Source organism: Pipistrellus hanaki (assembly GCF_964339955.1).
Source record: "Pipistrellus hanaki genome assembly, chromosome: 1".
Lineage (NCBI taxonomy): Eukaryota > Metazoa > Chordata > Mammalia > Chiroptera > Vespertilionidae > Pipistrellus > Pipistrellus hanaki.
The window spans coordinates 2,316,581-2,341,886 of record NC_140503.1 but is presented as its reverse complement, the minus strand read 5'-3'; the positions used below and the strand labels follow the sequence as shown (position 1 = coordinate 2,341,886).

The 25,306-nt window shown below is 60.6% G+C and overlaps 1 protein-coding gene across 3 annotated transcripts in view; it reads left to right on the top strand.

Moving 5' to 3' along the window:
* TECPR2 (tectonin beta-propeller repeat containing 2) overlaps positions 1-22,346 on the top strand; it is a 43,807-nt gene extending 21,461 nt beyond the window's left edge. For 2 of the 3 annotated variants that reach the window (XM_084861379.1, XM_084861380.1), the window contains exons 12-20: positions 2,926-3,106; positions 4,215-4,356; positions 6,178-6,418; positions 7,009-7,098; positions 8,328-8,561; positions 10,751-10,899; positions 19,100-19,241; positions 19,530-19,679; positions 19,967-22,346. In XM_084861379.1, the coding sequence (XP_084717505.1) occupies positions 2,926-3,106; positions 4,215-4,356; positions 6,178-6,418; positions 7,009-7,098; positions 8,328-8,561; positions 10,751-10,899; positions 19,100-19,241; positions 19,530-19,679; positions 19,967-20,118 (1,481 nt within the window). In that variant the 3' untranslated portion in view covers positions 20,119-22,346. Of the gene's footprint in view, positions 1-2,925; positions 3,107-4,214; positions 4,357-6,177; positions 6,419-7,008; positions 7,099-8,327; positions 8,562-10,750; positions 10,900-19,099; positions 19,242-19,529; positions 19,684-19,966 lie in introns of all 3 variants that reach the window. The other variant, XM_084861381.1, reaches the window with a different exon arrangement.
* The last annotated feature ends 2,960 nt before the right edge of the window (positions 22,347-25,306 follow it).

Sequence of the window (25,306 nt, the reverse complement as noted above, 5' to 3'; positions counted from 1 at the left end):
GGGAACGCCGTTTAAAGGAACCCTTCTAGAGAGAGTGCTTGCCATTGCATATATTAGCTGTTTCCTGCTGCTGATTCACATTCAACCAGGACACGTTTAGGGCAAGAACTAAGGGACGGGGTTGTTTAGTGAGGAACAGAAGCAACCTTAGTCTCCCTCCTGGTGACCAGTGTGCGGCACTCCCCCCAGGGCCGGTCTGAGAGACGTGCGGCGGGCACCCTTCCCGTGCTGTGCCCGGCTGTCTCAGCCAGGCCCCGGCGCTTCTCTGCGCACTCACATGGAGGTCCGGAGAAACGGGAACAGTCTGCTCCTGATAGCAGTTCAAGGAAGCTGCCCTGAGGGGAACCTGAGCTGTTTACTCAGAGGAGACTGGGCGAGTCCCTGTCTGTGTGCTGTCACAGCGGGGGAGGGGGTCCCACAGCAGTGATTCGCAGGACAGGCGGATGGGTGGGAACTCTTCTTCCTGTTGTTGTTCATCCTCACCCAAGGATATTTTTCCTTGATTTTTAGAGAGAGTGGAGGGAGGGAAAGAGAGAGACATCGATTGGTTGCTTCCTGCATGGGCCCCAACCCTGGGCCCAGGAATCTGCAACCCAGGTATGTGCCCTTGACTGGAAATTGAACCCGGGACCCTTCAGTCTGCAGGCAGATGCTCTAACCACTGAGCAACCAGCCAGATCCAGGAGCTCTTTTCTGGTTGTCAAGAGATCATATTGGATTTCCGTAAAGATTAATCTTTGAAACCAGCTGTATTGCTGGTGCCAAATGTTGTGATCTCTCTTACGAACTCCGGGGCTGATGGCTGGAGAGTCAGAGCCCAGCTGCGGGAGGGCCAGCACGTCCCAGAAGCCTGCAGGAGCCCTGGGGAAGCTCGGCAGCTCCTGGGTCATGGGCCAACCCTGGTCTCTGGCCTACTTCTGTGTCTCCTTCCCGTGGAAATAGCTCTGGGCCATTTGGGTTTTGTTCTCGGTGGGGAAACGGGGTGCTCCTGCCTGGGGTGAGGAGCGGGCGGTCTCTAACAGCAGTGCCTTAGGGGTCTCCAGAGCAGGGTTTCACACGCCCCTGCTCCACCCAGGCCTCCTGGGGTACAGTCTCAGGTCGGCCGGGATTTGTAGGCGTTAGGTCGCCAGAGTGGTGAGGGGTTACAGATTTATTAAATCATCCGCACACCGGGTAGCTGAGCCCGGTGGGAGTCAGCGGCTTTTAAAGGACTTTTGGCGGGATTTCTCTGGGCGGAGACTTCTGTATGCATACCGGAGGGGAGAGAATGGAATTTGGTCACCGCAGTTGGAAAGTGGTCTCAGCAAAGGGACTGTCCACAGTGAAATGACCTGAAAAGCCAATTCCGGGGGAAGGGTATCAACTGCTCCATCCAGCCTAACATGCCACCGCTGTCTTACGGGACAGGGACGGCCATCCTCTGTGATTGCTTCTGCTGAGGCTGGGCGTGGAGATCACAGGGGGGTGGGCTGGACGAGGGTCGCAGCAGCATCATTTCCCAGAGACTGCTTGGTGAAGTCTCGAGAGCGATCCTGTGCGTCACTTGGGAGGTAAAAGCTGGTTTTTCCTGAGGCTGCCACGGCGTCACTTGTCTGGTTTTGCTGCTTTTCTAGGCCTGGAGCTGAAATACAACTCAGACCCTAGCTGTTATTTTTAGGGGGAAAAGAGTAGGGGTCTCAGTGACCTCACTAGTGATATGGAAGGGGAGAGTAGGTTACCTGGGCATGAGGTTCTTTTCCCAGTTTTGTCCCTGCTGGGCATCCCCATGTTTCTTGTAGGTCCTGAGACAGACAGGGTTTCAAAATAGGTAAAGCAGTGGCTGAGCCCCTCGGTGTGCAGATGATAGAATAAATTCGTAATCCCTCACCACTCTGGCCTCGTGCGTTCCTCCTTTGGCGACCTAACAGTAGGGAGAGAAGTCCTGCAGGCGATCCCCACCTAGTCTGTACGAGCAAGCACACCCGAGGCCTGCGGTTGGGCAAGATGGATGTGTGACATGTTGGGAGCACGTTGAAGACCACAGATTACGGGATTTCAGTTCTGCCAGCTCCCCTGAGGGCCTGCTGGCTCTCTGGGCAGAGGGTGCCAGGAGGCAGGACAGGAGCCCTGTGGGCAGTCAGGGGCTGGGGCTGGTGCTGCCCAGCAATGGGCCGTGCTGTTCCCCGAGGACATCCAGGGTTTTCATTTGACATTGGAACCCTGGGTGTCCATTTGCTCTGTGGGAGCAAAGCAGGCTGACAAGATGGAGCCAGCGGCTGGCATCCTCTGGTCCAGGCGTTGCCAGCCCTGAGTTGTCATTCCCGGCTTCCCACGGCGTTTGAAAATGCTGCACCTGGATGTTACATTTAAGCACAATTTACCATTGTATGTTGGCAAGACCTGTTTTCCCTCTTGTATTGCACTTATTGGGGTGACATTGGTTAATAAAATTATATAGGTTTTGGGTACTATTCTGTATTACATCATCTGAATATCATATTGTGTGTTCATCATCCAAAATCAATCTCCTTCTGTCACCATTCATCCCCCATTTACCCTCTTCTACCTCCCCCATCTCCCTGCACTCTGGTAACTGACTAAACCTTTTATTTTATTTTATTTTATTTTATTTTATTTTATTTTATTTTTAATCCTCACCTGAGATTTTTTTGTTGTTGATTTTAGAGAGAGAAACATCAATGCGATAGAGAAACTGAACAGTTGCCTCCCATACACACCCCCACCAGGGTTTGAACCTGCAACCTTCCTGTGTGTGGGATGATGCTCCAACCAACCGAGCCACCCAGCCAGGGGCTGACTAGATCTTTTAGAAAGCACTTACTACAGAGGAATATAGCAAAGTGTCAAAAAAGGAAAGTAAGTCCACAGAACAACAGTGAGGTGTGACATCCTGATTGTGTGGGGGCTTCCTGTCCATCTCCGCAGGGCTCAGCGTGGACCGCCCCTGTGCCAGAGCCATCAAGGTGGACTGCCCGTACCCCCTGTCCCAGGTGACAGCCCGGAGCAGCGTGGTGTGGGCGCTGACGGAGCAGAGAGCCCTCCTGTACCGGGAGGGCGTGAGCAGCTTCTGTCCTGAGGGCGAGCAGTGGAAGTGCGACATCGTCAGGTAGGCAGCTCCCGCCTGTCCCTCCTCTGGTCCGGCAGCAGGCGCCCTCAGGCGTCCAGGGAGCCTTCCGGGAAGAGCTGGCTCCCTGAGCGTTTCCAGGGCAATGCTGCTCTCTGCGTTGTCAGAACCGGTTTGAGCAGCCCGACCTTGGAGACACTGTCCACCTCTGAGGGCGCTGATGCTGGGTCACACCCCCCAGGAGCCTCTGCTGGCACGCCTGGACCCACTGGGGCTTCGCCTGGATGCTGACGCCATGTCCTCAGCGTTTTCAGTGCCTCTGCCCCCTGTGCAGCCCGAGCCTCGCCCGCCCCCTGGCTCAGGACGCCTGTCAGAACTGCCCAGCGTCAGGCTTCTCTCTAGAATCCCCGATGCTTAGAGCCAAATTGTTTTCTCCATTACCCTCCTAGTCCATTGAAATTGGCCTCGGAATTGTAATTTACTTGGTTACATTATGCCATTCAAAATTTTAATTACGGAATTACTATCACATCATTTTGCTAATGTACAATTATTAATAGCCCTTAGAAAATTAGATTAGGATATTGGTTTGCAGTTAGTAACCCACGAAACTTGAGCAAGTACCATTGTAAGCCAGAACTGCTGGGCTGGGTGTGCGAAGGCCACTGGGCCTGCCCTGCCTCGGAGCTCCGGGGGGAGAGAAGACTGACCCACCGGTGAGTGCCAGTGCTCCGAACCACGGGGCGCAGCAAGCACGGGGCGCCCGGCTCCACAGCTGAGCCTGGAGGCCGGTGAGGGTGGCACCAGATGCCCAGAGAGCGGGTCTGCCCAGCTGCAGCTGCCGGCACTGCCTGGCACCCAGTGAGGGGGCAGCGGTGGCGGCCTGGCGGCCTGGCTCCTGCTAGGCCTGTGCCACTCAGTTCTTAGGTTCCTTTCTTGGAGAGCTCCCTGCCATCCGGTCTCCGTGTGCCTTTCCGCAGCCGCGATGCGGTTGAACAATTGGCGTTACAGTGACTTCACTCAGCGCAGCTTCCCTCCCGGGTCTTGTGGGGGGTGTCTTCTCCCAGGCTGACCCCCAGGAGCCTCTGCTGGCACACCTGGGCCCCCTGGGCTTCGCCTGGCTGCTGACTCCATTCCTCCTCCGTTTCAGTGAGAGGCAGGCCCTGGAGCCTGTGTGCGTGACGCTCGGGGACCAGCAGACGCTGTGGGCGCTGGACGTCCACGGGACCCTGTGGTTCAGGACCGGCATCGTCCCCAAGAAGCCCCAAGGGGAGGACGACCACTGGTGGCAAGTGGGTGTTCTGGTTGGGCCCGAGGGCCCCTGTAAGGGGGAGCAGACCTCTCTTTTCCCTAAAGAAGGGGGGGGGTGTGTAAATAACCACACTAGGTTACTGAGTCAGACTGCCGGATCCCAGCGCAGTGGAAGCACCAAGACCTCCCACCCAGGAGGTGCTCAGCGCGCGGGTGCAGGCGGCTTAGGATCTGCTTCACGTTAACCCGTGACGTCCATTCGGAGGCCTGGGTGATGATGATGTTTAACTCTGACAGACAATGGGTTTGGAAAACCCGACCCACAATTCCAGCCCCTCTCTCTCTTCGGAGGTCCTCTGAGCAGGAGGTACTTCACCAGGGGAGTCCCCGTGGCGCCCAAAGGGAGGGCTTTGGGAAAGGGGGTGCCAGCCAGAGTGGCTGGAATGTTGTCAGAGGAGCGGTGCCCCTGTGTGCGGGGTCTCCCGGCCGCTAAGGCCGCGCTGCCCTCGGCGGCTGTGAAACGCGGTGCGTCTTCAGCGTGGGCTCCGCCGCCGCAGCTCTCCCTGTCGCCTCGGCTCGCCTTGTGGCTCGCAGGTCCCTGAGGAAAGCCTAGCGGGACACCACCGAACTGCTGTCAGGACCTGGGGAGGCAGTGTGCTTGCTCTTTGGTGAACGTGTGTGTGTGACATACGCCTCTGATTTACACGCCAGGTGCCACTCGCAGTTACACAGAGACTTTAAAACACCTTCTCGGTGCTCGTCACCACGTCATAGGGTTTTACACACGCACAAGCACGCACACGCTCACCTGCATGTGCGGACTAAGTTCCGTGGTTAAGTAGCCAAGGGCAGAGCAGATGCGCTTTGTCTAGTGCTCAGAGCACTACCTTAGAGAGACTGACAGCAGCGGCCCCTGAAGGTGGTTCTTTGTGGCAGGAGAGCAGCCTGCTTGGCTGCCAGACTCCATTTCCTCCGCGTCCTGCTGTGGGGGGCTCCCTGTCCCAGGCCTGTGTGCCGTGGCGAGGCACACACCGGGAAGCAGGCTCCCTGCGTGGTCCCAGCGCCGGCGTGTGTAGGCCCCAAACTCTGAGGGCTCCAGGTGAGAGCAGGCCCCTCGGGAGGCGCCCGGAAAAGCACCTTCAGGTCACGTGAGAGAAGCAGGGCCCAGCATCTGAGCCAGGTGCTGCCCACAGTCCGAGACGGGGCTTCAGGCTGTTGGCCTGGCATAAGGAATAACAGTCCTGGTTCAGATAATAAATTGTTACTTACAGTGCCTTTTTACGGCTCATTATTGTATAGTCTCGGTATTGTACATGCTGTCCATGAGAAATACCTGAATTTAAAAACAAAGCAATTCTGCTGAAACCGGTTTGGCTCAGTAGAGCGTCGGTCTGCGGACTGAAAGGTCCCAGGTTCAATTCCGGTCAAGGGCATGTACATTGGTTGCGGGCACATCCCCGGTAGGGGGTGTGCAAGAGGCAGCTGGTCGATGTTTCTCTCTCATCGACGTTTCTAGCTCTCTATCTCTCTCCCTTCCTCTCTGTAAAAAATCAATAATAATATATTTTAAAAAAATAAAATAAAAACAAAGCAATTCTCACTAACCAGAACAGAGTCTTAGAGGTGAGGGGGTGATGTTCGGTCACAGGCTTGTAGCAGATCCACATGAGGAAGTGTGTATAAAAGGTGGCCTGTCCACCTCCCACCCCCACCCCCCGGGTCCTGACAGCAGTTGGTTGATGTCCCGCTGGACTTCCCTCAACCCTCACTACACACATGCGCCCTCACTACACGCATGCGCACTGGGCCACACCTCCCGCTCCGCAGGGGGTCGCCCTGACGGCGTGTCTGCCCTCCCGCAGGTGAGCATCACGGACTACGTGGTGTTCGACCAGTGCAGCCTGTTCCAGACCATCGTGCACGCCACGCACTCGGTGGCCACGGCGGCCCAGGTGCCCGTGGAGAAGGTGGCGGACAGGCTGCGCACGGCCTTTTGGTCTCAGCAGCTCCAGTGCCAGCCCAGCCTGCTGGGGGTGAACAGCAGCGGCGTCTGGATCTCCTCGGGCAAGAACGAGCTCCACGTCGCCAAGGGCAGCCTCATCGGTGGGTCACTGCTGCGGCTCCCACGCGGCTGGTGGGAAGCTCAGTCCCAGAAGGGGCGGCGTGGAGAGGAGAGCCTCGCGCGGCCTGCAGGGACTGGGGCCGGGGGAGGAGGGTGGGGACAGGCGTCCTCGTGCTTGTCCGTCTCCCTTCCTCCTCTGTTGGTGCTGCACTGGGACCCAGTGCTGGCGCCATCAGTCTCCCTGGGGACCAGTTATGATAGAAAGCCAATGGAGCTCCGTTTTACACTAATAATTTCACATTTAAATAAAAAACTCACCCAAACCTGAAGAGCCTAGGAAGAGAGAGTAGTCCATGTCCTGGAGGGAGGCTGTCACGCTGTTGAAAACGCCAGGCTGTAGCCAGACCTGTAATGCGGTGCCAGCCCACACGCACCATCCTTTCTGTAAACGCACCCTGCTTTGTGGCAGGACGGTGGCTCTGCTTGCCGGTGTCCACAGAGGGCCAGCGGCCGGCCCTCCACGGAAGGCAGGCTGGAACCAGCCTGGGCTGCCGGGCCGGCTGTGGTAGAGCCACGCTCTGGTGTGTTCATTTCTTCCTTCTGTAACACCTGCTTCTGTTTCCCTCCCCAGGCACGTACTGGCTCAACGTTGTTCCCCGCGGGACAGCGTCCGCAACCAAGTGGGCCTTCGTGCTGGCCTCCCCTGCCCCCACGAAGGAAGGTCTGTGGAGAGCACAGGCAGGCACGGCCGTGGCACAGTTAAAGCCGTCCTCTGCATGTGGCCTTGTGGGGTGGGGGTGTGGCTGGGTGGACCTCAGAGACACGGTGGGGTCATGTCACAGGCCAGTGGCCCTTGTGGGCTGAGCCGAGGGCCCCTGGGGCTGGGCCCACCTGACCAGGAGAGAGGGATCCAGAGCGGTGAAGCTGAGTGAGTCTAATGACAGTGCGTCCTGAGGAGGGGCATACAGTGTAGCCGCCAGGGCTGGCAGCGTGACTCGCAGCCTCTCCCCGGGCCAGGGCACCGCAGCCAGGGGGCACCGGCTTCTTAGGCACCTTCCCGTTTCCTCTTGGGAATTCCGGCATCGGGCTGGGAGCCAGGAGCGGCAGCGTGGGGGCCTGGGCACTCGGTGATCCCTCTGCGGAGCCGCCTCCCAGGGTGGCACGGGGTCGTGCAGCCTGGTTCAAGGGAAGAAGCCAGTTAATTCAAGCCTCAGCACCACTGGGAAGTGGGTAACGTGGTCAGAGCAATAGCATGCCTTCTCCCGGTCGCTCTGACCACAGTGCTGAAAGCGGCAAGCTCTGAGGCCTAGGCTAGCTCCAAGTTGGCAGCAAACCCTGCCCTGGTCCGCCAAGACCTGCCCAGGCCCCGTCACGCTGGCCATGGCTGCGCACGCTACTGACACGTGTGCTGCAGCAGTGTTACTGCTCACTGGGCGCTGCTGGGCTGGGCCAAGGTATTGCTCTAGGTCTTCAAAACACATTGGCCCAGGTTTTAACTCGCCTGAGGGTTCTGTGCATTGTAAGCTGAACCTTCTGCACCTAAGGATCTGAACGTGGTGGAGGGGCTGGAAGGGAAGAGAAGGGAAGGCTTTCCAGCTTCCGCCCAGGCCCAGCCCCGCCCCCTGCAGAGCAGCAGCCCCTGGTTCCATGCTTCTGAGGCCCTCTGACCCCACGGCCTCCAGAGCACGTGTTCATAGCAGCACGACCCGCCCGGGTCAGAGCCCCTCGGCCAACATCGTAGGCTTCCTGCCGTCCCCGAGCCCTGCTTCTTTCACTTCTTCAAAGTCCCTCGGGCGAGTCTCATCAGTCGTGGTGTGCCCTCCAAGGCTGCCTTAGAGCGCAGGAGCTTCTGTCACACGGTGGCGAGGGAGCCGTGGGTGTCAGCTGCCAGAGGCACGGCCCTTTCATCAGTAACACCCCCCCACCCCACCCCCCGCGCACTCTCCGCAGGCAGCGCCTTGTGGCTGTGCCAGGGCAGCAAGGACCTGTGCAGCGTGGGCGCCCAGCACGCACAGTCCCGCCCGTCCACCGTGCAGCTGCCTCCCGACACCGAGATGCGGGCCTACGCCGCCTGCCAGGATGCCCTGTGGGCACTGGACAGCCTGGGCCAGGTGTTCATCAGGACGCTGTCCGCCAGCTGCCCCACCGGCCTGCACTGGACCCGGCTGGACCTCGCCCAGCTAGGTATGCGCCTGCGCTGTGAGGGCCTCCGGCTCCACTTGGGGGAACTCTAGTCTGAGGCTTTGTAAGTGCTGGGTTCCAGGAGGCTGACTAGCTGCTCTTGCAGATCGATGGGCTTCTTGGTTTTGTGGGAGCTTCACTTCCCGCTTTGGGTTGGGGGTTTTCAGAACTTGGGAGGAGCGGACTCAGAGGAAGTTGGTGCCACTGCCTCTGCCAGTCTGTCTGCATGTGGCAGCTGCGTCATGCTTTACAGTCTGGAAAAGGGCGTGTCCTGTGCCAGGATCAGTGACCCACTGACTGTCTCCTCCGGGCAGACTAGCTGCTCAGCCGGCGAGGCTGGTGCTCAGGCAGACGGAGACACGCTGCTTCTCACTGCTCTCCCCCAGTCTCCTCGGGTTGCAGGGCGGGCCACACAGCAGGCACCTGTGATAAATCATTCATTCTGTTCGAAGAGACAAGGTAATAGGATGAGCCCAAACGTTAGGTTATTCAGGCAAATTCCCGATGGACTGGCAGCCTCGGTGTGGCTGCTCCGAGGCGGAGGGTGTGCCGGGGCTCCAGAGGGGCCAGGTGGGCCCTGCCATGCTCTGCCGCACGGTTTCTGGCCAGCGGGCACCGGCATTGTCTGTACTGCATTGAGGTTGGAGGGTTAGCCACACGGCCTCACAGGAGGAGGAAGGGCAGGGAGGGCTCCTGGTGCAGGGGCCACTCACCACCCTCAGGCAGGCCTCGGCCCAGGAGGCTCCACAGGTGCCGTGCAGAGATCCTTGTCTGCTGTCCAGCAAGGCCCACGTCCAGCTCACTGCAGCCTCAGGCGGCCTCCGCTACCAGCCTGCCCTGACCAGAGCTGCCATTGCCCAGGCTCATGTTTGTGTTTGTTAACCCTCACCCGAGGGATATTTTTTCCTTGACTTTTAGAGAGAGACGTAGATGTGAGCGGCACACCCATTGGTTGCCTCCCGTAGGAGCCTGACTAGGGCCAGGGTTGAGCCTGCATCCCAGGTACGTGTCCTCACACTGTCCTCTGGACCTAATCCCAGCACCTGGGCCGCTGTTCCGCTTTTGAGAGTTTGTCAGCCGCTGCTACTGATGGCCATGGCCCTTCTGCCTGAACACTCATCGTTGACAAACCCATACCAGCATGCAGCCGAGCCTGGCGTCGGTCACACGGCAGGTGGCAGGAGGCCAGGCCAAGGCAGTGCAGGCCGCGCCCAGAGCTGGGCCTGGCAAGCCGCTGGCTTCCTCTAAACCCAGGTCCTCGCCTTCCTCGGGCACAGCAGGCCCCCGTGGAGAGATGGGGCAGGAGCACCCGTGGAGATGGGAGCGGCCTCAGAGATGGGCTGCCCCTGCTCGCAGTCCTCGTGTCCTGACCTTGAGAACATTAAGTGGAAGGCTGTCTTCCCGGTGCCGACCACGTGAGCTGGGCTCCCTCATGCCGGTGTTGACCTCGGGCTGCGCCGGGTCATTGTGAAGTCTGCAGTGTCACTGGTCTTCTCCATGTGGCGCACACACGTTGCGGTTTAAGGACGTGGGTTGCAGGTCCGTCCGTCCGTCAGAGCTGATTGAGCTGAGCGGAGGCTGCTCTCTGGATGTGCTTTCCCAGGGCCAAGGTCGCCGGGGTGGGGTCAGGCCAGCCTGGCCTCACCTCAGGTCACCTCAGCCTCCTGCCTCAGCCACCGGGGGACCTGGGCTCATGTCTCCATGTCTGGTCCCCATGGCCTCACGTGGACAGGGATGGCTGGCTGTTGGTGATTGCCAGATAGACTGTCAATCAAACGTGGTTTCTCTGTAGAAGCTCCTCCTACATCCCTGCCTCTTCGCTTCAGTTAACCTACGAGGAGAAACAGGAGCCGAAGTGAAGGTTCGGAGGCTGCGCTCCCCGCCACCAGCGGGGCAGCAGTGGGGACGAGCATCCTCTCCCCCGCCCCTTTGGCTGTTGCTCGCAATAGTCCATCTGAGGGCGCCACCGAAGGCCCGCGTGGGGTGACGGCCCCGCGCTCCAGGGCTCCTGGCTCCGGCTGGCGGCGGCGGGCGGCCTCGCCCTGGAACAGAGGGGCTGCTGGGTGGCGCCTGGCGGGTGGTCTCGGTCACGCTCCTCATCTCTTCCTTTGCAAAATGAAGTTGAAGTTGAGAGTGGGTGAAAGAGGAGTCATTGTGCAAAAGTAACTCGTGTGTGTGTTCCTTGTGCCCAGGGGCTGTAAAACTGACGAGCTTGGCGTGTGGAAACCAGCACGTGTGGGCCTGTGATTCCAGGGGCGGCGTGTACTTCCGCGTGGGCACCCAGCCTCTGAACCCCAGTCTCATGCTTCCGGCCTGGATAGCGATTGAGCCGCCCGTCCAGGTAAGCTGAGGGGACCGCCGCCAGCGTGCCCCGGAGGGACAGGCGCTGCCCGGCGGCTGTGGGAGGCGCCCCGCTGCTCCGGCGGGCCTCCCACCACGGGCAGACCTGTCGGGGGTCACGGCGGCCCCATCCCGTGGCCTCCCAAACTCGGGCTTTACACAATGAGCATGTTTAAAGCCTGTGTCCAGACCTGTAGAGAAGAAAGTAAAAGTCACTGAAAATGGCGCCTGGAGGTCATGTGTTGGTACCGGCACTTGGTGAGGGTGGGGGTGAGGTTAGGGTTAGGCTCACTCAGAAATCCGCTCCCATCCCGCACTCGCTTTCGTCTGCAGCATGTCCTCGGTGACTGGCTTTGGCCGGGCTGTCCCGCCGCTGGGGCAGAAGCAGGTCTGACTCCGGGCCCTGTCTGGTGGCCCTAAGGATCTGCGGCGCCTGGCTGAGAAGCTCGGTGTGTTTCTGTGGGAGAAAGTGAAGGGCTGACTGTGTTGGAAACAGCGTGAAGTTGCCATATGCCTGGCAGGAGCAGTTTTTGAACAAAAGTGCTTGAGTGGGACAGGAAAGAACCCGGATTTGGGTAAAGACCTGTGTTCACACCCACCTGCAGTTTGGCATCGTAACCCCCAGGATGGGCGACAGGCCGAGGGGCAAGGTGCAGGCGTGACGTGAGGCCCAGCAGTCCTGCCCCTTGGACCTGGGCGTGTGCCGGAGGCCGACAAGGGGACAGGAGCCCTTCCGGTTCCTTCTTCCCTGGTGACCCGCCCGGCCACGGAGGCGCCGTGTGGCTCTGCCCCTCCCCGGGCGGGGGAGCCGGGGCAGCGCCTGTGTGACGCGCTCAGGACCTAGACGCGCCTGCAGGCATGAGGCGCGGAGGGGACCGTGCGGCGGCCTCCTCCCCGCACGGCGCCTGCCCCGGACGGCTGGTCACCGGACGGCTGGTCACCGGCGTGGAGCGCGGCGCGCCCAGGCTGTAGGCCGCTCGCACAGCGCTTCAGAGCAGGCACCCTCTTCCCGGCCCGTCCTTTGGTTCGTCTGTGTCAGCACTTTCCTTCCTCTCCTCCTGCCAGGTTCATGTTACTTCGTTAGTATGTTCCCTTTTCCGTACATGGACAGAGTTGTGCAGTAATTGTTACTAGCCGATTCCAGAACTTCTCATGGTCCCAGAAACAAGCCCTGCACCCATAGGAGTCACTCCTTCTCCCCCAGACGCCCACAGCCCTCGGCCTCTGCAGCCACTGTCTTCTTCCCATATCTACATCAGCCCGTTTCCTACAAACGGAGCCAGACAATGTGTGGCGGCTCTGTCTGGACTTGCAGGGCTGTGTTTGTGACGGTTTTTGTGTCCGTGTTCCTAAGGGCGGTTGCTCTTCGGCTTTCTTTCCTCATCGGGGCCTGTCTGGGGATCGGCCCTGCTGGCCTTTAGATGAAGCGGGAGTGTTTCACGATTTCGGAGGAGTTCTGAAGGGGGTATTGAGCACTCTGTAAGCATTGGCTGGAGTGTATCGGTGTGGTCCGCGCTTTCTCAGGGGACGTTTTCAATTACTGACTCGTCTCTACTTGTCATCGGTCTGCTCTCAGCTCTGTTTTCTCTTCATTCCTATGAACAGTCTATGTCTTTCCAGGAATGTGTTCCTGTCACCTGTGTTGTCTAATTTATTGGCACCACTTGTTCCTGTTTTTCCTTATAACTTTATTTCTGTAAGGTTGGTAGCTATGTCCCTTCTTTCTGATTTTAGTCTCTTGTTTCTCCTTTTTTTCCTTACTTAATCCAGCTAAAGTTTTGATAATTTTGTTGATCTTTTCAAAACCCCTCGTTTGGTTTTGTTGGCTTTTCTCTCTTTTTCTATTTTCTCATCCGTCTCGGCCTTTTCCTCCCGGACGTGCTTTGCTTCCCCGGGACCCCCAGACACTCCCACCAGTTCTTGTCGCAGTTAGCAGGCCCAGCAGCGACCTAGAGTAACCTTGGACTGGGAAGTGTGGGGTCCGACGCAGTCCTGCGGTCCGGAGGGTCTGCGGGTGGATGAGCGCCGGTGGCGGTGAGGATGCTGCCGAGGGGGTGGGAGTACCGGGCAGCGAGCCGAGGCTGGAGGGCCCCGCCAGCCTGCCCCTGCTGCTCCTCGGCCACCCGCAGCTCATCCCCGGGCTGTGGGAGACCATGAAACCACAATCCGCTTCCTTCCTCTCTCAGATTCTAGAACCACCTCGCGGAAGCGGAGCTAAAACTGGGGGAGAAAGCTGACCGTGGGGTGTGCTGCCGCCTCAGTGATGAGCAGCCGTGCCCAGGGAAGGGCCCCTGGGGCACAGCTCCTTGGGAGGCCGCAGGCTGCGCTCGGAGCTCCATGGAGAGGATTTAGAACAGCGGGGCCACTTGGTGGAATCAGGAACCGACTGCAGATAGGTTTTCACGTTCCTGCAGGGACCACTCCTTCTGCTGCATCTTACTCTGCCTGCGCGTCCGTCTGCGCTAGGACGCTGCGCCGGGGGCACATGGAAGAGGTGCTGGGTGCTGACGGCGCCGCTTGTGAGCCCTGGAAATCTCCGTTTCTCTTTCCTGTTCGTCTCCCCAGCACCTCCCTCCTTAGCAGTTTGGGGTGGTTTTAAAAGCACTCAAACAAATGACTCAGTTCTCAGCCCTGCTAACGTGTGAGAGATTGGAGAAAATATTTATAGTGTGTTTAGCGTCTCTCTGGAGTTGGCTGCGTCAGTTGGAGAGTTTCTGTCCACCTGAGGTTCGCTGTGGAGCTGAGAGCCAGTTGGGCTTTCCCGTGTGCTGGCACTGGTGGGGAAGGAAGCTGGTCCCCCTCTACTTTCTCAGAGGTCTGCTAAGACCCTGGTGCTCACCTCCGCCCCCTGGTGCCCCTGTCGCCCTTCCCCCCGCCCGGGCCTGGTGCCTGGGGCTCCTGCGCAGGGAGAGGGTCCCCCCAGCTTCCCTTGCGTCTGGCTCTGTCAGTTCCCGGGCCTTTATTCCGCCTGGGTCACAGCTTTCCCGGAAAATCAGAAACCCGGAAAACCAAGACGAACATGACTGCAAATGGCCAAACTAACATTTCAAAATGGTTTTAAATTCAGCTGCTTTACTTATATTGTACTTAGCTAAATGAACATCAAAGTAAAACAAGCATGCGAACAGGATATAGCTAGTACCTGAGAAGGCCACGCCCACGGTGCTGGGGTGGGGGCTGAGATAGGAGGGAACTGAGTCACGTCAACATCCAGATCTATAGAAAAGCTCGGGCCTTTAGAGCCCTATTATTGATGTTTAAATTTTATTTTAATTAGTAAAAAAAAAAAAAAGGTGAGCTGTAGAGAACCGCTGGAGAAGGCACATGAACATTTTTTTAATTCTTATCAGCTGAGCCCAAGGGCACTGGCAGAATCCTCTTATCAGTGCTGATTTCTTAATCCATGTGCTTGGAATGAGGAACAAATAGGACCTTGACTCACCCAGGTCTTGATAAGCTAAATCTTGTACCAAAAAATAGGGAGCTTACCCAGATTTTGATGAATGGGCTCTGGGCACACCGGAAGCTCCTTTTGACCTTAAATTCCCTATGGAAGCCAATAAAAAAAAAAAGGGAGGGGGGGGAGATTAAAAAACCTGATGAACAATAGTAACTGATGAATATAATAGAATCAGAGGTGTGGAAGGGGAGTGGACTGATGATTCTCAGGGAAAAGGGGAGTGGGGGGTGTGGGAAGAGACTGAACATAAATTGTGCACCTATGGATGAGGACAATGGGGGGTGGGGAAAGGGCAGGAGGTGGGGTGGGAACCTAGTGGAGGGGGGAAAAATGAGGAATTTTGGTAATAATATGAATAAAGGTTTATTATTAAAAAAAAAAAAAAAAAGTTGAGGGTGTTCAATAAATGCTCACCTTCAACTGTGACTTGTAGAAGAGTAAGATATTTTCAGGTAACTCATTTTTTTCCTAACATGATTTCCTCTTATCTTCATGCTCTTTACGTTCTTCATTATATAGGGATTGAGGATGATATCTCATGAATATTGTTATATGTGATCTTGGAGTTTCTCCTTATATTATTATTTAGATTTTTATAAACATTTGACTCAGAAAGGATATAATGAATTCCCTAGACCTATTAAACTAACATACTCTCTTAAAAAAAGAAAAAAAAGAAAAACTCGGGCCTGACCACTGGAGGGCGCTGGGGTATCAGAGAGAGTGCCCTCCCCCCACCCCCTCCCCCTCGACCCCCTCCTCCACGGCCCCCACTGGGCCTTCCATGACCCCTCGGAATGAACGCCATTTTGGACATCAGAGCGGAACAAGGTGAAGGGAATTCTACTCTTCGCTCCCGACCTAAGGCAGTGCCACCCAACCCTCGATGTCACTCACTTCCTCCCCCCTGCGCTGGCAGAGGTCACACTAGGGCACCAAGATGCCCTGGTTTTGTGGGGGTTTTTGAAATACATATTTCTTTTTTAATATTATTTTTGTTGATTTCAGAGAGATGGGGGAGGGAGAGAGAGATAGAAACATCAGTGATGAGAGAGAATCATTGATGGGCTGCCTCCTGCACGTCCACTCTGGGGATGGAGTCCTTACCCCGGCCTGTGCTGTGACCGGGAATGGAACTGTGACCTCGGTTTCATACTAGGCTGTGGGCCTCAGCCGCAGCCCACCAGCGGGAGAAGCACTGCCGGCCGCACGGCGGGCCTGGGAGCCGCTCTCCTCAGGCGCGGAGGCTGGTGAGGGACGCGCACAGGGAGGCCCTCCGCCGCCGCGGCCCCGCGGAGGGCTTGTGTCCGGGAGAAGGCCTCTCGGAAGCAGTGAGTGAAAACATCAGTTGCAAACCCTGTCTGATGAGCCGCCCTGTGTGTAAAGGCGCCGAGCGTACTGACGGAGCTCTGTGTGCGGTGCCGTGTGCCCCGTCCCTTCCTTCAGGGTCCTCTTCCCGAGTGCCTGGCTGTCCACGTGTCAGTGTGGCTCCGAGTCACTCCTGCCACGCACCGCCCCAGCCATGTCAGAGACGTCCCCAGCGCTGCGCGGCCCCGGAGAGGGTGCCGGTGAGGAGCCCGAGGCAGCCCTGCGGCATTGTCGTCAATAACGGAGGGCGCACTTCATTTATTTATGTTTTGGAGGGTGCACTTAAAGTCGCGTTCTGTCGAGGATGGGTTGGAGGACCGCTCCGAGTGGAGGAGGGCTTCTGGTTTGGAGCTGGCCTTGCCACTCACCGGAAACGGCCACTCCCTGTGCCCGCTGCCATGGGGTGGGCGTGGCAGTGGGAAGGGGCGTCTGCTCTCCCCGTGTCCATGCGCGCTCAGGAGTGCGGCTGCTTCCAGGGCTGAGAAAACAGAAACCAAAACGAGAACATTCCTGGAAGAACCCATAGTACAGTTACTGCTTCTGGTTAAGGGATTATGACCTTTCATTTCTGTTTTCTAAATTTACCTCAAAGGGCAGGACATCTTTTATCATCAGAGAGAACAGCATATCTGACAACGGATCCAAACTCTGTGGTCAGCAGCCCTGCTCCAGTCCCTCCTCTGACCCAGCCCTGGAGACCCGGTCCCTGTGGGCGTCCCCTCCCCGCCGCCCCGCACAGGGCTTGGACGTGGGACACGGGAGCCCGCTGCTCTGTGGCGAGAAGAGCGCGGCCGCAGAGAGAAGGCTCCGGTCCGGCTCCAGGGGCGGCGGTTAGCTCCGTTTCTCTCCGTCTCTCGGACACCAGGTCGTCTTCTGGGAGGGGTCCCTCCCTCTGGGGCGCTTTGGCCACTCGGGTCCGGCCTGGTCACCCTGTCCCCCTGGGCCACCCTCCCTCCCCCGCTCCTAGGTGCCGCGTCTTCCTCGTCCTTGTTGTGGGGAGCTGACCCTCCGGCCGTTCCTGAGGAGGTCGTGGCCGGTGCCCTCTGGAGACGCGGCCCCCCCCCCCCCCGACCGTGCTGGACACGGCGTCCGGGCCGGGCGGTCCCTGAGAAGCGAGGCCTCCTGCGCCCAGCGTGGCCATGAGCGTCTGGGCCGCGCTGTGCTGACCCTGCGGCTGGCCTGCTGCTCCTCTCTGTCCCGGTTCTGGGGACAAAGCGCTGTGCCCGGAGGCCTGTCCTTTGTGCCCGGGACCACGCCTTTGTTCTGGCCTCGGCCACGGCCTGGTGCCGGCCACAGCCACCGTCCCCTCCGCCGGCTTCTCTGCGGCTCCTCCTGGGGTCGTGCTTCCGTCCCATGGCTGCCTGGCCGGCCTCTGCTGTTCTCTCTCCTCTTTCTCTCCGCTCTGACCCTGCTTCCTGGAAGGTGCCCCCACTCCTGGGCTTGTCTCGTGAGCTCGTTTAACTTCCGGAGCCCCCATTGCTGCTCCTCATCGTCAGCACTGAGCGGTGTTCCCGCTACGCCGCACCCGAGGACGGTCACTGTGAGCCCGGGAGGGACCAGTCTACCGGACTGTCACTGTGGGCCCGGCAGGGACCAGTCTACCGGACAGTCACCCTGAGCCCGGCGGGGACCAGTCTACCAGACGGTCACTGTGGGCCCGGCAGGGACCAGCCTACCGGACGGTCACCGTGGCCCCGGCAGGGGTCAGTCTACCGGACGATCACCGTGGCCCCGGCGGGGACCAGCCTACCGGACGGTCACCGTGGCCCCGGCGGGGACCAGCCTACCGGACGGTCACCGTGGCCCCGGCGGGGACCAGTCTACCGGACGGTCACCGTGGCCCCGGCAGGGTCAGTCTACCGGACGGTCACCGTGGCCCCGGCAGGGTCAGTCTACCAGACGGTCACCCTGGCCCCGGCAGGGCTGGTCTCCTCGCAGGGCCGGGAAGAGCAGTGCGGGATCGGCTGTCCTGTGGTGACTTCACTCCCGCACTGACCTTGGTGCCCAGTCGGGATCTCGGTGGAGAGGCCCTTGTTCCTGGTACACACCCGATGGGATTGCTGGGCCGGGCCTGTCCACCCGCTGGGCCTGCAGGCTGCTCTCCAGGCCACACCCGCTGCACACCATGTGGGGGGTGGAGGAGGGTCCCTGTGCTCCGTCCTCCCGCTACTGTTATTGTTTCCCGCTCCCTCTCCCAGACGCCTGTGGGCCAGGATGTGCTGCCTGGCGCTTGGCTGCGTCCCTGAGGGCCAGGGAAGATATTTTTATTTTCAGTTGATGTTTAGGGAGAGATGGACGGGGTGGGAGTTGGCGGGGAGATAGAGAAACATGGATCGGCTGCTCCTGCACTCCCCCTACCAGGCATCGAACCCTCACCTGGCGCCCAGGATGAATGAAGCTCAGCCAGCCGAGCCACGCCGGCCAGGGCGGGGACGTGGCTCTCCACGTCCTCTGCCCCTTAACAAACGCGGTGCTTGCTTGTCGGTGTGGGTTAGAAGTTCTGTATTCGGTGCACGGTTGGAAACGCCTTCTCCAGTGTGCAGGCTTCTCTGCTTCCTCATGGTGTCCTTTGAGGTACAAACGTTACTAATTTTGATGAAGTCCAATTTTCCTTTTTTTTTTTTTTTTTTTTTTAATATATTTATTGACTTCAGAGAGGAAGGGAGAGGGGGAGAGAGACAGAAACATCCATGATGAGAGAGAATCATGGATCGGCTGCCTCCTGCAAGTCCCCGACTGGGGATCGAGCCCACAACCGGGGCCTGTGCCCTGAGGGAATCGAACCTGGAACCTTTCAATTCACAGGCTGACGCTCTATCCACTGAGCCACATGGGCTAGGACCCAATTTACCTTTTTGCTGTTTCTGCCTTTGGTGTCATATGTGAGAACCACTGTCAGGGTCAGCTCCCACTTCACTGTGGACCACTGAGGAATACCTGTCTCCCCAGGACTCCCACCCAGGACACGCCCGCCGTGTGGCTCGGTGGCACATGCCCGGTTGCCGGGTCGATCCCCAGTAGCGTGTGCAGGAGGCAGCCAATCAGTGATTGTCTCTCATTGATGTCCTTGTCACTCTCTTACTCTCCCTCCCTCTCTGAAATCGAAAAAAATTTTCACAAAATCCAGGAGCCAAGGAAACCGATTGCCAGCCCCTGGCCCGTGCCTGGCATGTGGCAGATGCTGAGCAGTCACCTGGTGGTGGGTGGTGGGGGCCTGAGTGGGGGTGTGGGCGGTGGCGTGGGCTGAGTGGCTGGCAGGCTGGCAGGCAGGAACCAGCCAAGGTCTCTAGAACCTCCTGCTGCCGCGTCACAGGCCTCAGTTCGCACCTCGGTCTTGCTCTGTCCAAAACCAGCGCCCCCCTTCCCTCCGCAGCCTGCCGGGGCCACCCTGGTCAGCGTCCACTGCAGCCCCAACGACCAGATGCTGTGGGCGCTCGACAGCCGGTGCAGCGTGCACGTCCGCGTCGGCATCACCGAGGAGATGCCCGTGGGCACCGGCTGGGATCACGTGCCAGGTGGGCGTCTAGTTCCTGCTGCTCTGCTGCCGGGTCCGCCCCTGCCTCTCGGTGGCGTGCTTCCTTCTCTCCCCTCAGCCTCCCCCACTCACCCCCCGGAGCCACTGCCGCCTGGCCTGACCCCCAGCGCCGCACAGGGCCAGAGGGCCCCCTCCCTCAGCTCCCCCGGCCCCGCCCAGGGCGCTGTCACCGTGGGGACGGGCGCAGTGTCGGGAGAGCGGGCTCTGGGGGGGTGCGCCTGCCTGCCGCAGGGTCTGAGGACAGACCGGACGCCCTTTCTGTCCGCAGGGCTGCAGGCCTGCCAGCTGGCGCTCAGCACCAGGACGGTGTGGGCCCGCTGCCCCAACGGGGACCTCGCCCGGCGCTACGGCGTCACCGACAAGCACCCCGCGGGGGACTACTGGAAGAAGGTCCCCGGGCACGCCACGTGCCTCACAGGCAGGTCCGGGGGTGGGTGCGCGGCTCCCCTGAGCCAGGCTCGGACCGTGCTGGCGGCTGTCGGGGCAGCTCCCTCGGACTCCCTCCCAGAGCAGCCCTGGGTGACCCTGAGGGAGGGAGCTGCACCCGGCTCTGGGGTGCACCAGGGCCTCCAGGAGGGGGCAGGGCCGCCTGAGGAAATGGAGGCACAGGTCCGGGGAGGGGGCGTCTGGCCCCACATCCTGAAAGGGCCCCGTGGGGGCGTGGAGCTCTGGGTGGCTCACGGTGTGGCTGCTCTGTCCCCGCAGTGACCTCCTCAGATGAGCTGTGGGCAGTGGGCCCGCCCGGCTACCTCCTCCAGCGGCTCACGAGGACCTTCAGCCACGCGCCCGGCGCCCAGAGCAGCCCGGCCGCCGCCACGCACCCCGAGGACCTGGAGGACGAGTGGGAGGTCATCTGAAGGAGCTGGCGCACAGGCGGCCGGACGTGCGGTGCTCCATCGGCTCTGAGCCGCGCTCGGACCGCCGCGTCCACACATGCGGACATGTGGGCAGGGAGGCGCCACTCTTGCTCCCACCGTGTGTTTCCGTCTCGTTCCAGAGCCGCAGCCGCCGCCAAGAGGCCGGAGCCTGTGCGGCCGTGTCTGTGTGGCAGGGGCTGCGGCCAGGTGCACACCCGTTCCCCGTGTGCTGACCCACACCTCTGCTGCCCCCGCGGCACGTCGAGGCCCAAGGTCAGTGCTCCCACCACTGGACGTGCTCCCAGGTGCGCGCCTCCTCCAGGGACGGGTTCCCGCACATTCCACGCCAGGCGCCCGGATGAGAACACGGCCGCGTTGGAGGGGCGGGCGCTGGCCGTGCCGGGATGGAGGCCACGCCGCAGCCGCCCAGGCCAGCACGCGCTCCCCGCCTGGAGACACTCCAGCCACAGCACTGAGGCAGCAGGCGATGCCGGGCGGCACGCACCAGGCGGTCGGCACCCGCCAGCAGGGTCTCTGTCCAGCTCCAGCTGCGGGCACGAGACCAGGGCATCCTCAGGAGAGTGGCAGTTGTTGCCTTTTGTGTGTTGTATTACAGACCTGCATAACATACCTCGATGGGGGGAAATACCAGGCTTCGGAGAGAAGTCTGTTCCCTGAAGCCAGAGGAAGGCCTCACGCCTTCCGGGGTTTGTCCCGAGCCCGCAGCCTCAGCTGCAGCGGCCGACAGTGGGCCTCCCCCGTGCGTCCTGCCCAGCCCCTTGCAGCCGGCGCTATCCCGGCGTTTGGGCTGATCCCCTAAAAGGGTGGTGGTTGCTGTGGCCACGTCAGATGTCAGTCCGTGCCCACCCGCCCGCCCAGTCACCTCGCCGGCACCTGAGCTGTAGGACTCGGGGCCCAGCCTGTGTCCTCCCTGAGCCCTCCTCTCTGGACACAGCTGCCCATTCCGGCTGCTGCTGGTTTTAGCTGCCTTTCGCTCGGGGCCCAGGCCCTCGAGGCCTGTTTCCTACTAAGCAAGGTGTCAAGCCCCCAGGACCCGGTGGCAAGCGGGAGGGACGTCTCCGTGGACACCGCCGGCGATGGAGGGTGCTGCGGGTCCCGGGGGACCGGGTGCTGGCCCGGTGCTGCTGCACGCCTCGTGGTCGTAGGTTTGGTGGCGGCAGAGGCCCCTCCCAGGCCCTCGGGTTCCACGCATCACCCGTCTCCTCGATGCGCTGCCCACGGCTCCAGTGCTGGGCACGGTTTCTCCCTGGTTCTGGCTTTCGGTTGTGCTTTGAGACAGTACAACGACCTAGATGTTTTCCAAGCCGGTCCCCGTGTCTGCGCCGTGACCAGGTGCCTTCTGGGCACTCACAGAGGCCGAGTTCCCGCCCGAGCTGAGGGGAGGCCTGCCCACTGCCCCCCTGCCCGCAGAGCGCGGCGGCCGTGGTCGCCTGACCCGACCCTCGCTGCACGCACTCCGGCCCGCCGGGGGGGCGGCCCTGCGGGAGGGGTCGCCCACAGGTGCTTGTCCCCTGGTCCCCGGAGGCACTGAGGCCGCCGCGCTGAAACCTCCGTTCAGGGAGCGAGCGAGGGTGCGACGTGCCCTGAGGGACCAGCACACGTGCCGTATGGCTGGGCACCGGGCCGGATGCTGACGAGCCCACTCCAGGCCCCGCAGGCCTGCTGCTCGTCCCGGTGAGACCGGTGACGGTGCCCGGCGCTGCCGCCCCTGGCTGCCTAGTCCGCACCCTCCCTGTCCTCGGGTGGGAGTAGGGGGTGAGGCCGGGGCACCCCGAGCCCAGCCAGGCCCCCGGGGGTTTGCACCTTGCAGGTGGCATCGGGCTGAGGGGACCCGTGTGCCACTGCTCGGCTATTTGCACAAAGCAAACAAGAAGCGGATTGAACGGCGTCTGGCTTCTGGGTGGCGAGGCTTTCTAACCCGGCGTGGGAAAGGCAGAGAAATGGACCGATTCCTTCACGGGGTCGGTGCTGCCGGTTAGAAGCCACGACGCTGACGGACATGCACCCCTGGCCGCGGCGCTGCACGCCCCTCGGCACTGGCTCCACCAGGAGGGCCGCGTCAGGCGCCATGGACGGGAGGGGCGGGCTGAGGGGGGAGCCCCTGGCAGCCACGCACCGGCTGCTGCCCACAAACCTGTTGGCGGCTTGTGAATTCTGAGCCGTGTAACTGATTCCGAAAGTAAATAAACCGGCATTTGACCAGCGCAGTCCTTCGGGAGTCAGCAGGGTCCGCTCAGAATACCGAGCTCTTCCCCAAGGCGTGCGGTACAGATGCTTGCACTACGTATGTGTAAAGCCACTAAGCTGTGTGAGTGACCTGCTGTCATGTATGTAGAAATATGCACAGGAAAAGTACATGTATATACACAGAGAAAAGACAGGAAGGAATGCACCAAACGCTAGCGGGTCTGAGGTACGGGGTGGGCTGGCCTCTATTGGGTGCCGGCCCGCCCACCCTGCAGGCTTCTCTGCAGAGTCCGAGTGAATTCTATAAGCTAAATTCTTCCCCTCGTCTTGATTGGGGTGGTGGATACAGGTGTGTAGACATGTGTCATAATCCCTCAGACTATACACTTCAAGTCTATGCGTTTATTACTTTAAAATGTAGCCCAAACCAGTCACTGAGCGCGGGCTGTCTGGGCCCCTGGCTTCTGAACGGGGTGCAGCGGCTGCACAGCCTCCGTCCCGACCGCCAGGACACCCTTGTTCTGAGCGGGATGTGGGGTGCGGGAAGCCACCCCGGACGGTGTTGGAAAGTTGAAGAGGGGGCGGGGGTGGAAATCGGGGGAAAGGTAACCTCGGGTGAGGCTAGGCTGCAGAGGTCAGCACAGGGTCACGTCACCAGGGCCTGGCTGGCCTGACCTCCTGGCATCCCCCAGCCACTCTCCAGCACACAGTGTCCTGTGCTGTCCCTTCAAGCTCTGGGCAGGAGGTCACGGTACCGACAGGTGCCCAGGGCACAGATTCTGGCCTGGCTGGGGGTCACTGGGTCCCTGGGGGAACCAGGTTGGCCAAAGTCAGGTTTTCCTTTGAAAGATGAAGGAATGAAAACACCAGCGCACTTCGCCGCAGGGAAGAGGGGCCTGTTGCGGGAGAGAAGCCAACAAGACAGCTGCCAGGGGCCCAGGGGAGCTGCTGTCCACCAGGCACCCTGGCTGGGCCTGGCCGTCTAGTCCCCGGACTGATGTCATCACCAGCGTGGTAATTGGGACAGGGCGGGGTACCGTGCTTGCTGCCCTCCCTGGGGCTGGAGGGCTCAGCCAGCTGATAAGCCCAACGCTGGGCCTGCCCTCCCTCCCCCCACCCCCACCGGCCAGCAGCGGCCACCAGATACCCTTATCTGCCCTGCACCTCCCTCTCACCACAGGCGTCAGTCCTCGGTGAGGCGTGGGGAGGCCGTGCCAAGATCCTGCCTGCTGGGCTGTCACAGGGGAGCGGCCTGGGCTCCTCTCCCTTCACAAGGACATGGGGCTGCCCCCCTCCTGTCCACTCCTCCCATGTCACCCCTTGGAGGAATGAGGGTGCAATCCCCTGCTCACCCCAAACCACTCCACTTGGGCCCTGGCCTTCCCCACTCTGCCACCCACAATCCTCCTGTTGGGACCCTGCCCCAAACTCCAGGGCCAGCCCTGGTGCCACCTCCACTTGCTTGACAATGAGGGAGCCCTGAGATGGGACAGCCCCCCCTGCCCCAGCCTCACCCAGTCCCAGCCCAGGGGGTTCAAAGGAGCTTGTCCCCAAAGGGGGGCAATGAAGGGGGACCTCGGCCAGGGCGGCCCTGGGGAACGGGGAGGAAGTCAGGCCCAGGCCCCTGCCAGGGGCCCCCATCAGGGCTCCGAGCCCCTTCCCCGCACCCCCAGGGCCACCGTGACCACCTGGGCACTGGGTTCCAGGTTCTGTCTCCCTCAGGAAACGTCCCCTCCCCTACAGCAGCACCCCCGTGTGAGGACGGGGGCTCCTGATGCCCCCAGTTTTGAACTGGGAGAGAGGTGAGTATCCTCCCAAACACACGCACACACACCCTCACTCCCCACAGGTGTCAAGGTTGAGAGAAGATACCTTACTGCCTCAGGACACACAGTGGGGGGAGGGGCCCAGGACCAGCCACTGGCTCTGCACCCTTACCCTCTCCTTCCCCCCAGGGCTGTGCACCCCCACTGCACACGTCCCAGGAACTGGGGCCATATGCTTTTCAGGGCACGTAGAGCTTGGAAATGACCCAAAATCCTTTGAATACATGGGACACAGAAGCCCAGGTGCAGGGCGCTTGTCCCAGATCACCCTGAGGGTGGGTGGTAGGTACGGGCCCGAGCCAGGCCCACCAAGCCAGCCTTTCCTGCTACCCAGGCCCTTCTGTATCCGTCCTATGGCCCACCAGCCAGAGCCTCTGGCCCCTCAGGGACGCTGGGATCAGGCTGGTCACTGCATCACGCACACCTTTAGCCCTCAGCTCCTGGCAGGACACCGTGTCTGCCGCCCAGGCAGCACGGGTTGAATTTCACGGCCCAGCAGAATTCCTGGGGCTGTGACGTGTCTGCTGGCAAGTCTGCACCTTGAGAACCTGCCGTCTCTACTGGCTGGACTAGCAGGCTTCCCACTGGGCGATGCGGCCATCACCACCTGTGGGCACCACCTAACACCCCTGGGGCTGGGGCTGGGCCAGGGACGCTGGGAGGCCCACCCTGAGGGGACTGAGGGCGGGTCAAGGCACAGCTAACCCACCTGAGGTGTGGAGCTGGGGCCAGAGCCCAGGCTGGGTGCCTGGTCATCCTCAGGGAGCAAATTGGGGAGACCAGGTTTGGGGGCAGTCCCGGTGACGCCCAGGGTGGGAGGGGGAGGGTCCCTTGGGGTGCACCTCTTCCTGTCGCACCGCAGCCTTCCGCCCTCCTCGCCCTCCAGCCCCGGCCCCGGCCCCGGCCCCTGCCGTCAGTCCTCAGCCCTGTTCAGCTTAGTGGTCACTGCCAGAGGCCTAAGCTTCCAGCAGGTTCTAGAATCTAGATGCAGGCCAGTGAGCTGAGGTCAAGGCCTGCTCTTGGGAGCCACGAGACCCCTCAGCCCCGCTCTGCGTGGGGAGGCCACGCACGGAGCCCAACCGGACCAGAAAGCCTGCCGCTTGGAGCCCAGCTGCCCCCCAGCCCCCATGGGACAGACGAGGCGGAGTCTCAGG